The sequence below is a fragment of the Pongo abelii genome, chromosome 5, assembly GCF_028885655.2.
Source record: "Pongo abelii isolate AG06213 chromosome 5, NHGRI_mPonAbe1-v2.0_pri, whole genome shotgun sequence".
NCBI lineage: Eukaryota > Metazoa > Chordata > Mammalia > Primates > Hominidae > Pongo > Pongo abelii.
The window spans coordinates 134,090,826-134,103,669 of NC_071990.2; the positions used below are offsets into that span (position 1 = coordinate 134,090,826).

The 12,844-nt window shown below is 39.8% G+C and overlaps 1 protein-coding gene across 1 annotated transcript in view; it reads right to left on the reverse strand.

Moving 5' to 3' along the window:
- Positions 1–7,775: 7,775 nt before the first annotated feature.
- Positions 7,776–12,844, reverse strand: part of TAAR5 (trace amine associated receptor 5) — a 28,094-nt gene continuing 23,025 nt past the window's right edge. Inside the window, exon 4 of the mRNA XM_009242261.3 lies at positions 7,776–8,917. Within this exon, the coding sequence (XP_009240536.3) occupies positions 7,857–8,870 (1,014 nt within the window). The 5' untranslated portion in view covers positions 8,871–8,917 and the 3' untranslated portion in view covers positions 7,776–7,856. The remainder of the gene's footprint in view (positions 8,918–12,844) is intronic.

Consider the following 12,844-nt stretch of genomic DNA (forward strand, 5'->3'; position numbering starts at 1 on the left):
TCTCCTAATGTCTTTCTCCTGAAATAAAAGCACACACAGAAATAGTCCTTGGATTGAGTTGCGGGAGCAACAAGGTCAATGAAATAAATTCTCCTTTCCCATCGCTTAACTACATGAGGACATGAGTCAAACCCATCTAAGCTATTGATTGTTCCTCAGGATGGCTGGTGTTATATAGAAAGCTGCCCTTAACACACCCAACCACTGAAATGTCTCCCTGCTTGAAGTTGTGCTTTCTTTAGAGTCATTTAGTAGCTGTGCTGTGCTTTCAGGCTAAAGCCACATTTTTTCAAGCTAGAATTGAATTAGGGTGTGTAACTGGAAGTCAAGAGAATTCAGTCAATTTTTAAGTCAGGAGCATGTGGGAATGTGTGGCTTTGATTGTATGGCACTCAAAGTAATTGATAGTGAAGATATAAGGTCTTGGATTAAATAGAAGGGAAGAACATCCCGGGGGCCTGTGGTAGGCAGCACCATCCCCCCTCCCCCAAACACACCCATATCATAATTCCCAGAACCTGTTGATATGTTACCTTGCTTGGTCAAAGGACCTTTATTGGTGTAATTTAATTAAAGGTCTTGAGATGTGAAGATTACCCTGGATTATCAATATGGACTCTATATAATATAAGAGTTCTTATGAGGGAAAGAGGGAGGCAAGAGGGCCAGGGTCAGATGAGATGCAATAATGGAAACAGAGGTCAGAGTGATGCAGCCACAAGCCAAGGAACACAGGCAGCCCCTAGAAGCCGGAAAAGATGTGGAACAGAGTCTCCTCTGGAGCCTCTGGAAGGAACACAGCCCTGCTGACATCTTAATTTTAGCCCTATAAAACCCAGTTCAAATTTCTGACCTCCAGAACTATATAATAATTTTTTTTGTTGTTTTAAACCACTATATTTGTGGTGATTTGTTACTGCAGCAAAAGGAAACTAGCACAGCACCTTTGCTACAATTCATCTTTTAGCGAGGATGGTGTTCACTTCTGTCCCATTTCCATCCCTGCCATGCTGACATATCTGGAATCCTTAATTCGGTCTATCACTATGACCCTCTCCTGGAAATCGGCAAATGAATATCAGCCTCACAAATTATCACAAACCCACTGAAAAATAAATATAGAGAAATACGATCAACGAACTATATTTCAAGGCAGCATGCTTTGAGTGGAAGGACTAGAACATATAAAACGTTGACAGCAGTTTTCTCTAGAAAGTGGGAGTTAGGAAAAAATTATTTTCTTCTCTGTGCTTTTGGGCATTTCCTAAATTACATACATATGCAATGAGTTACAACGTTTATAAACCAAAGAACTTATTTTAAAAAGAAAATAAAAAAGCAAAACATATTATCTATATTGTCTCAAATATATTAAATTATTCAACTCTGTCAATCTTAACCAAGTCCAGCAAGACTCAACCCAGCTAAGTCCTTTAAATTTTGCTCCTGGAAAAGAGGAAGAGTGGTGTTTCAGAAGTCACATAGACACTTCAAGAGAGCACAGATGGTTTAAGTCTCAGCTCTTTTCCTTGCTGACTGTATGAATTTCGAACAACATTCTTAACCTAACTGAACTTAGCCCTTCTGCAGAGATTTTTTGAATAAGCACTCAAGTTTAGTAAAGGCGGTTTTAAGTAACTATTAGTTTGTATACTGCTCTTTTGGTTTAACTTCAAAGTATATTTTTCTACCTTTTATACCCATTGGGAAGCGACCTATCTTTAAAACCCAGTCCAAATTCCACTTCTTTTTAAATTAAGTCTTTGTGATTGTGACAATTTATGGAACACTTACTATGCGCCAAGTACTTCAACAATTGGTTTATTCACATGATTATCTCACCTCATTTTCACAACACAATGAGGTAGATGTTACTATCTTCATTTTTCAGATGAGAAACCTGAGGCTAAGGAGAGGCAACTCATCCAAGACACAGGAAATGGAAAGGGTTAAATCTTAAATTGTCCAGGCCTGTCTGACTCCTTAGCCCTTGTTTTTGAATACTAGCCCCTCTAGAAATAAGCCACAACTCCCTGCTGTGATCACTGTAGCTCTTTGTTCTACCTTTGTTGAGAACTGATTTTACACTGCTTTGTTTGTTCTTACTTATAGTTATTTCTATTCCTTTGGACTGAAAGCTTTTTGGGTGCAATGTTGACATTTCTGGAATTTTGGATTCAACAGATTTTAACATCACATTCTGCACATAGCAGGTTTTCAATAAACATAGAGAGGCTGACAAAAATCACATTTGAAGTATTTGAAGTAATATTGCACTTCTTCAAACCTAAGGCCTGGGAGAAGTAATTCAGGGCCATGCACTCCGGACCTCCAGCCACATATGCAAGGCTTTAAGAGCCCCTGGGCTTTCTGTTCAGGACCCAGGTCCACAGTGGATGTCCAAGCCCTCCCGAGGAGGGAAGAATTGAATAAGCATGCAGGAAAATTGCCTGCCCTGTGAATTCAAACTATTCCAGGATCACTGGTATTGCCCCTCACAATACACTTAGGTGAGGTCATTGTGTGGAAATTGAGGAAGGTCACTCTTAACACTGACAGGTACTTTCAATGTTAGCAGGACAGAAACGGAATAGGCAGAGGCAACATGGGACAGACACAGGGATTTTGCCTATAATCAGTCAACTTTCCAGCCCAACAAACAGACTTTCAGTGGTTTATGACAATAAACATTTATTTTTGCTTACATTCCATCAGGGCTGCAGGATGGCTACAGCTCTGCTCTAGCTGTGGGTTAATTGTGGGTCTGCTCTTCTCATCTTCTTACTCTAGGACCCAGGCTAAAGGAGCAGCTCCAACTGAGACAATCTGTTCTCAGGGCAGAATGAAGAAGTGCAAAAGCTGGACTGAACCATGCAATTACATTTAAAGCTTCTGTTTGAATATAACAAGTGCCACATCAGTCTGTGTTGATTGATCGAGGCAAGTCACATAACCAAGCCCAAAATCAGTGGGTCTGAGACATTTGCTCCTTCCAAGAAAGTAAAGAGTGAGGGAAACTACAGTGGAAAAGAGCATAAAATAGAGGTGGAAAGTGTAGAAAACAAACCTCTTAGTGGCAACATACGATAGGTGCCCAGGGCCAGCTCTGAGGATGGTGAATCCCTTCTCTTTGGTGGTCAGAGGTTTCCTCTACATTTCCAATGTCACAGCCATCAGAGTTCCAGAGACAAGATATGCAACCTGCAAAGCTCTGCATAGGAGAAGGGGCCTCATTCTCTCTCTCACTTTGTAGGCTGCTGTTAGTGTGACCTCATGATTCTCGATGCTCTCTACAGAACTAACTTTATAAAACAGCGTGAATCAGAAGCGATACAGAGGGGACCTTGCTAGGGAAATTGCCTTCCTCAGAACCTTTGTCCATCTATATGGCATATAGGTCATATATTTCTACGCATACACACAACATATACTCATACACTTACACAGCTGTTTCTACTCATACACACATACACTCAAGTGTATTACATACTTGAGTATGTAATACTCTGCCAGCTGGGATGAGTTATAATGTGGTTTGACTAAGTTGTAGGAAAACAGTATAATTAAGTTGAGAGGTCTTTGCAGAAAAATATAATGATCAGGTTTATATAAAACAAGAAAGACCTATCATGAAATTTACAATCATGCTGATACATTTAATGAAGCAGGAATTTTTTTTAAATGGCAAAAAATCCTAAGCAAGCACAAAAGCACCAAGAAATGATTGTGCTTGTCAAGTAATCTTCCAGTGGAATGCTCTTGATAAAGATGATTTTTTATGAGGCTTCAGCCTTTCAGCAGTTAATGGTGAAGTGTGACTGTCACTGCCTTCTGTTCACATATGATCACAAAGCTTTCATGGTCAGAAGAATGCCCCAGTGTTCACATTTAAAGGAAATTCTTAAATCAGGATGTCCCTAAACTTACACAGGAAAAAATTTTATCTTTATATTTACTAACCTCCATCTGAAATTTTATCACCTCCTTCTATTTTAAATATAGGCAAAACCACAGTGGTATTAGCACTACCTGTCATGTTTGTCACCAGTAGAAATTAATAGTTTCATATCTCAATATAGTTGTTGCAGATATTATAAAATTTCATTTGTGCTCATCACTACTCTGAAATTACAGTAGTTTTATTGTACCTGTCAGCAGATCTTGTTATTTGATGCTTTCAAAAAGAAGCACATGTATGAATATATTACAAATTTGACTATTTCTAAGATATTTATATAATTGTATTTTAATAATTGTTTTTCTTTATAATTCCATGTTTTTAAAAAAAACTTTATTCCCTCAAAAGTTTTCATCATGAGTAGGGGTCTGTGGTCTTTACTAGAGTGTCAAAAACGTCCATGACACAAAAAATCAATAACACTTGCCTTACATGTGGTTAACTCTCACTCAACTAGGGAGAGTGAGTAAGGATTATTATCACCACAGACACTCTACTAAGATCTCAAGAGAATGTCATTGAGTATATGCTTTCATTTGTCCAAGGGCATAACCCAATTTTCTGGGTGCAACAGATGTGCTTCTTACATTCTGTTCTCCTATCGAAGAGGATGAAAGAGCTGGGCTTCAAATCCTGGGGTCGGGTGCCTCCCCTCTCCAACTATCAGCTCACACTTCCGTTTGTGGTGTCCACTGAAGGTGTGATTCTTTTTCTCATTCTCCCTTTCTCATCTCTCTTTGGTGATGCAAACATTGTATCATGACACGCATGTCCTTGTGTATCTGTGACTCACTGGAAACTGGAGTCTCCTATCTGCTTTTCAGTGTCAGTCCTGTTCACAGATTTATTAGCTGTTCAGATTTCCCTAATATTTCAGAGAAATAGTAGACAGGTTAACAGCTTTCAAGTAAGAAGATAGATTAAGAATTTTTAAGTAAGGATGCCAAGGTAGATTACCAGATCTTTGTGTGCCTCATCTGTGTGCCCTGTAAGGGTAATAATATCCACCTCACAGGTTCATAGGCATTAAGTGAGATGCAGAACATCATAGGTTCTCAGTAACTGTTAGTTCCTTCCCTTCTCTTCATTGAGGGCCTATCTGGCTAAGGCAGCCTTCTCCACCTAATATGTGCAAGAAGGAAACAATAATATGTGCAAGAAGCAGAATCATTTCTTGCTTCTGTGGAAGTGACTAGTTCAGATCTCTACCTTGTGAAGCAGCCGAATCTCTTACTTGCAAGATGGAGACTGCTATGCCCAGTTGATTGGGAATGGGGTGGCTTATTTCTAGAAAGGCAAGAGAAAAATATGCTTTTTAAAGTAATGACTCACTTATAGGTTGCAAATTATATTTATTGTTATACAAAAGGCACAGTATTTCTAGCTTCTTAATAACTCAAAACTATATATACTAGGATAAGTTTTAGTTTATAATTCATCTGTAATTTAATTATTTAATAATGCCTAAGAGTTAATAAAAAATAAACTATAATTACTTCCAAAGAAAAATGAAGCACTAAAGAATACATGGAAAAATACGTTTACAACAATTATTTTTAAATAAGGAGGAAAGTTTGGGGTTAATAGCACTTCTCTCTCTCCATATATCTATATATAAATAAATGGAATAAACCCAATTTAGCTAACTTCATTGACAAAATAAGATTTTTACTCCTTCAATTATTGTTATTATCACTATGAGATGGAGTTTCACTCTTGTTGCCCAGGCTGGAGTGCAATGGCACAATCTTGGCTTACTGCAACCTCTGCTTCCCAGGTTCAAGCGATTCTCCTGCCTCAGCCTCCCGAGTAGCTGGGATTACAAGCATGTGCCACCACACCCAGTGAATTTTGTATTTTTAGTAGAGACAGGGTTTCTCCATGTTGATCAGTCTGGTCTCAAACTCCTGACCTCTGGTGATCCGTCCGCCTTGGCCTCCGAAAGTGCTGGGATTAAAGGCGTGAGCCACCGCACCCAGCCACTCCTTTAATGATTATTATTGACATGTGAATGGTTGTTTTAAGTACTTGTTTAATGGCTACTTATCTGACTATTGACATATGAATTGCTCTTGAAACACATTCCCTCCTTCATTGTCTAAGTTTACCTATTGAGATGGATACACCTGTATCTGCATCTATAGCTACAGATATCTGTGCATCTGTAGTTTGAACTAATTTATAAAGAAGTTTTTCAAATAAGCAATTATTAATTTGAAAAAATCTCAGTAATAAATATAAAGGAATGGTGATTAGAGGCTTTAGGAAAATATTCAGGAGAAGACAGGCAGGCTGTACATAAAGGTGCTAGTGCCCTTACTAGTAATCGCTGCTGAGAAACCTTTGGTTCAATTTTGAGCAAGCATGTGGCACAAGGGCTTATTTTTATAACAAGCAAAAACAAAAACAAAAAAGTGTACTGGTGTTTCTGGAAAGACAGCAGGTCTAACTTGTGTGAGAAAAATTTAAAGGAAGAAATAATAAAATGGAAAGATGTGGATAATTATCACTTAACAAAATATTCCAACTATGCTCAGGTTTAAATTATTCAAAAAGATAAGAAAAAACATTCCTTCAAGAATATGATGCTTTTACTTAGTGATTATCATAATAGACAAACCTGGCTGACAAATCTGCTTAGTGCTTGGGTTTTTAGGAGATGAGTTTTCTAAAATGAACATTTTGAGGAAGAGACATTCTAAATAATTGATTATGATTATGAAATATGAAGTGAAATTATGATTCAAACTAGGTTTCCTGAAGTTAGATCATGCCATATTTTCACTTAAGAACACAGTAGAAAGGAAATATCACAAACACCTAATTTTAGATGAGGAAACTCTGTAGTGGGAGGAGGGAGGATTCAAAGATTGCTGAAATCTCTCCTGGCTGTTCCGTGAGGCAGAACCAGTGTGAGAACTCAGAAAGCCAGACCTCAGGGCTCTGTTCCTCCCATCTTTGCATCTTAGTTGTTTCAAGGAAGCAATGAATGAGGAACCAAATATGTGCACAGTGTTCTGGTTTATCCAGTGGATATTAAGATGATTTCTTGCTCTCCTTTTCCTCCAACGTACTATAAAAAAGAACACTTTTACACTGTTGGTGGGACTGTAAACTAGTTCAACCAGTGTGGAAGACAGTGTGGCGATTCCTCAGGGATCTAGAACTAGAAATACCATTTGACCCAGCCATCCCATTACTGGGTATATACCCAAAGGAATATAAATCATGCTGCTATAAAGTCACATGCACACATATGTTTATTGCAGCACTATTCACAATAGCAAAGACTTGGAACCAACCCAAATGTCCAACAATGACAGACTGGATTAAGAAAATGTGGCACATATACACCATGGAATACTATGCAGCCATAAAAAAGGATGAGATCATGTCCTTTGTAGGGACATGGATGAAGCTGGAAACCATCATTCTCAGCAAACTATGGCAAGGACAAAAAACCAAACACCACATGTTCTTACTCATAGGTGGGAATTAAACAATGAGAACACTTGGACACAGGAAGGGGAACATCACACACCAGGGCCTGTTGTAGGGTGGGGGGAGGGGGGATGGATAGCATTAAGAGATATACCTAATGTAAATGACGTTAATGGGTGCAGCACACCAACATGGCACATGCATACATATGTAACAAACCTGCACGTTGTGCACATGTACCCTAGAACTTAAAGTATAATAAAAAAAAATATACAAAAAAATTGAATGTGGGGAGTGCTTTATCCCTTTCCAAATTAAGGAGCTTGTCTTTCTCTTCTACTTAACCCATGCTGTCCTGGAAGCATGCCCACAAACTCAACACCACACAGCCCACGGTCACAGTGCCACTCATCTTTCCTGTGAGGTCCTACTCCTTGCCTGCATTTAGTAGAAGGAATCATTCTTGGTACAAATCAACAGTGCGTGTCTGCAGTGAGAAGACCTTCTGGCTCAGCATGAGTTTGAGTGCTTTCCGAAACCACCGGTAGGAAAAGACATAGATAATGGGGTTGCAGGCTGAGTTGAAGTAAGCAAACCAGATAAAGGTGTCAAAGACCAGTGGGGGTGTGATAAAGTGAAGGAGGCTGTCAACCATCGTGTCTATGGTGAAGGGCAGCCAGCACAAGAGGTATATGCCCACAGCAATGCCCAGGGTCTTGGCAGCTTTTCTCTCATGCTTGGCAGCCCCAGCCAGGCTTTTGCTCAATGTGGTAATCTGCTGAGCCTGCCTGGTAGCAACCACAAAGATCTTCACATACAAGCTGATCATAATGAGGCAGGGGACAAAGAACAAAGGGAAGTTTAACCAGCCCCAAAATTTATTGAGCAGCAGCTGGCAACTGCCCACACAAGGCATCTCTTCCAGCCACTGGCTGAGCCTTGTCTCTACCACATCTGTGTAGAGGAAGAAGGAAGTGTATGCTGCAGGCACCCCCCATCCTGCCAGGATGTACCTGAGAGCCACCCTCACTGTGAACTTGGAGGGATAGAGCAGGGGGTCATAGATGGCACAGTGGCGGTCAATGGAAATGAAACAGAGGTGGAAGATGGAGGTGAGGCAGAAGAGGGTGTCCAGGTAGGTGTGTAGGTGGCAGAGGAAATCCCCGAAGAACCAGCAGCTCTCCACTGAGCGAATGGTGCTGAGGGGCAGCACCAGCAGACCCAGAGACATGTCAGCCAGGGCCAGGGAGAGCAGCAAGAAGTTGGTGGGCGTGTGAAGCACTTTGAAGTAGGACACAGCAAATGCCACAAATAAATTCCCTAGCACGATAATCAGCATGCCTGCTGCACAGGCCAGGTAGATGACCAACTGGATGCCCAGAGTATGTACTGTCCTGGGGCAAGACCCATTCACCTGGTAGCAGAATGCCACAGGGTGCTCTTCAGCACCTTGGATGAAGACAGCTCTCATTTATGGTTTCTACTCTTCCTCTGTCTGAGAACTGGCCACCTTCTCCACTGGGGGGGCAAAAAAAAAAAAAAAAAATTCTGTCTGCTAAATAATCACAAAGTGAAATGAAGAGGAAGAAACTAAAGTACAGTTTGGAACCTAGTACAGTGCCCCTGGGTACTGAATCAAATGTGCCCTGAAAATCAAATGCAGCATAGTATTCAAGGTTTCATGAGAGTTACTCCCGCTAGCCCTAGTTTATATGACTAGGTACTTTAAAACTAGTATAGATAGTATTCTTAAAGAAAGAAAAGAAGGATGTAAGCTGAATGTTTCCTCAAAGAAAGCTTGATTATATCAGTAGGTAGTATTAAATAATAGAGAATGTCTCTTACATTTTGATAAGGTATTTTTTGTCAAATGTAAAGTGAAATTTAAAGCAATGGTCTGAACCAAGTGACCAATTAATTCTTGTTAATAAATTATTCCTTGGAAAAAGTGTAACTTCTAGCTTCTCTCTTTAAGAATTACATACATTGACAATAAAGTTAGCAGATTAAGATTTTTAGCTACATGTCAACTCTTCCCAAGAGAAGAATTCAGCATGCAAATATTAATAATTAAAAGAGTAGAAAATTGCTCTATTTTAGCTTTAAATGCTGCACATTTTATGATGATAACACAAAGTGTTTACACATCTAGGTATAACTATTTGATAGGCAAAATGATTTTATCTATTTAACATCTTAACATAAGTCTGTGAACTATTAACCAAGTCCTAATGTATTGAATTCAGGGTTTCTAAGCTACTTACACAGGTAGAAGTCAGAATCCCTTCCTGGGAAAAAATGTTTCTTGGAGCAGGTGGACACAGGGAATGTTAGAGTACTCTTCTGTTGGCCACAATGACAGATGTGCAATTAGTTAATGATTTTATACTCTCAATAGAAACTACTCCTCCATGTGCTATGATACAAATAAGCTGTGAAGAGGCACCATGGGACCTAGTTTGCACTATTTGCAAGTCTCAGTTGTTTAAGGTTCCTCCTCAATACAGAATCACTTACCTTGACAATTAATTAGAGATAAAATTTAAAGACAATGGATGTATATATTCTTTTTTAATTTTTCAGTTCTGGGATGTTTTGAAGGTATTCTTGCTTGCTAATGGCTGCTACATATTTTCTAATTTCATTTTTAGTGAGTTTCTTATTTTTCTTCTGCTTTAGGATTATTTGTGTATATTTCTCTCAACGTGAGAAATAGTTGAGAATAATTGATCGTGAGTTTTTTGGTTCATGAAGAGGCGGTTTGTGACTTCCACACAGGATTCATCATTATGTGTTTTCTGAGCACTATATTTTGTGATGGTGAAAGCAAGCATGGTAGATGAAGCAGTTCACCTGGAGGAAGAATAGTTAAATTCCTGTTTCATCCTTTCCTGTGCCATCACCTAACTTCTCCCTCTGCTTCCCCATTGGTATGAGTAGGTACAATTATACCTGTGTAACTTGATTTCACAGGGATATTATCAAGGAAAATAACATGTTGAATCATATTCTGCTCTCTGCCTCTTGATATCTTAGAAGCTGGTATGCTTCTTTATGGTTACAGAGAAACCATTTCACGGTATCAGTCAAACTAAAGTTGTAAAAATGACAGAATTCTAGAGGTGACACCAAATTACATCTGCCAGAGGGGCCTGGAAGAGGAGGTGGGCAGGTCAAAAAGAAGGAAGAAGGTTAGTATGCACCTCTCCTTTCTCTACAAATCCATGGCTAAACCCAGTGTTTTCCAAGGCAAAGCTCCCTATAGCCTGGTGACCGCTTGAATCTTGCCTTATGCCAGGTTCATATGTGTGGAAATAGATTTCTGGCTCCAGTACTTAATCGGACACAAGGAAGGATATTGCATTACTAGGTACCTTGAAACCCCTTTAGCTTAAAAGTCATAATCCACATATAATTGGCTAAGGAGTCCTATGGCTTTATATTTAATTTGACCAAGAACCTGTGAAAAATACAAACAAATGTCCCGTAGCTGGAAGAAGGCTGAAGAAGAAACAGGGAAAGGTTTTCCGTTCTGGGATGGATTACATCAGACCTACTAAAATGTAATATGTAACACAATTGTATGATCTCTATGTCTCAGATTACTTAACACCACTGTGTCCAGTTTTCTCATCTATTAATTGAATATAATACATGATCTATGTCACAATCTTGTTGTGAATATTAATGAGTTAAAATTCATAAAGTGCAGTCTCTGGCATGTAGAAAGTTGAGTTGGGCAGACAAGAGTTCGAGTGGATGTCTAGTGCAGATAAATGTTAACCTTCCCAAGTTAGGGCTCTTATCCCTTCTTCCATTGACTTTTAGAAATACATTCCGTTACATAACAATCACAGGCAAAAGTAATTGGATTCTGGATCTGCTAAGGTTTCCTGCTTACCTTGGGGATTCATTAATGTTGCAGCAAGCTGCTAAAGGTCTTGAATAGAGGAACATTTTTATTTCTTTTAAATCTCCCCACTGCATCACACGTAGCCTCCTCTGCACTTTACTTACTAGAAACCAAATTTGTTTTCAAATTACCGCCAACTTTAACAAAATCAATTATAATGAGACTGTGCTAATTATGATAACCTGAAATTATGAAGCCAGATGAAAGTGTTCTTAGTACAAGCTCAAACTGGCAGACCTCATTCAGGTTCAGAGATTCTCTTTCTATAGCCTGTTGTCTATGGACAGTCTTTGCCTGCCTTTGAGAGCACATAGGACAGAATAATTCTTGATTCCTCAAAATCTGTCTGATATGATTTGAGTCTGTGTCCCTGTGTAAATCTCATGTCAAATTGTAATCCTCAGTGTTGGAGGTGGGGCCTGGTGGGAGGTGCTTGGATCATGGGGGTAGATTCCCCCTTTGGTGCTGTTCTCTTGAGAGTGAGTGAGTTATCACGAGATCTAGTTGTTTACAAGTGTGTAGCACCTCCCTTCTGCCTCTTCCTCCTGCTTCAGCCATGTAAGATGTGCCTGCTTTCCCTTTGCCTTCTACCATAATTGTAAATTCCCTAAGGCCTCCCCAGCCATTCTTCCTGTACAGCCTGCAGAACCACGAGCCAGTTAAACTTCTTATTTATAAGTTCTTATTTATAAGTTACACTTGGCCTAGCTCCACTCTGTACCCGGCTCTTCTTCCTCTCTGCTGACATTGCTAAACAACAGTGGTCCCAGGTCTACCACTGAATTCCTGGGTAAGGACCGCAGAACAGTAGCTACCCAGGGGCAACAGCTTACCACAGACTTTGCCACATGTCCTGTCTTTGCAATTTCACTTCAGTGGGTGAAAGTACTTGCTCAAACTTGCTTCCTCATGCTGATCTTCAGGAAGTTGGCTTAGTGACCCCTTCTCTGATGTTCTAACTCCACTTCCCCAGCTTTCCCTTGACTCTAATAGAGGCTCTGGTTCCCTTACTAAACCTGATGCTACAGTCCTTTGGTCTAAAATGCAGGCAGTCTCTCCACAACCCCATGTCAGGCTAAATTTTCCTCTGCCATGCTCTCATGGCTTCTTGTGCCTGGCTCTGTCACAACACATATTACCCTGTAGTGTAAGTGAGTGGCTATGGTCTCTCCTATGAAGTCAAAATTCCCTGGAGGCCAGGGTTTGAGTTTTATTTATCTCTGAACCACAAGCAATCAGAGCAACACTTGGCACATAGTAGGTGCTCAATAAATGTTCATTGAACCGAGTGACTTTTAATACAGACAGCAAGTATCACGGAAATTACCATTCCCCCTGAGATAATGGTTACTCTGCTCAACTTGGATAAGTCCTGGGAAGAGGAGATTTGGTTTAGGAATGAAAATGGCTGCTTCATTCTCCTTGGCCTAGCCTAGGAAGAGCATGTGGAGCTGTTTTGAGAAACTATTGAGCTAATGTTTGTGGACACCTTTGTAAAGTTCAGTCTGGGAGGATAATGAATATATGTACAC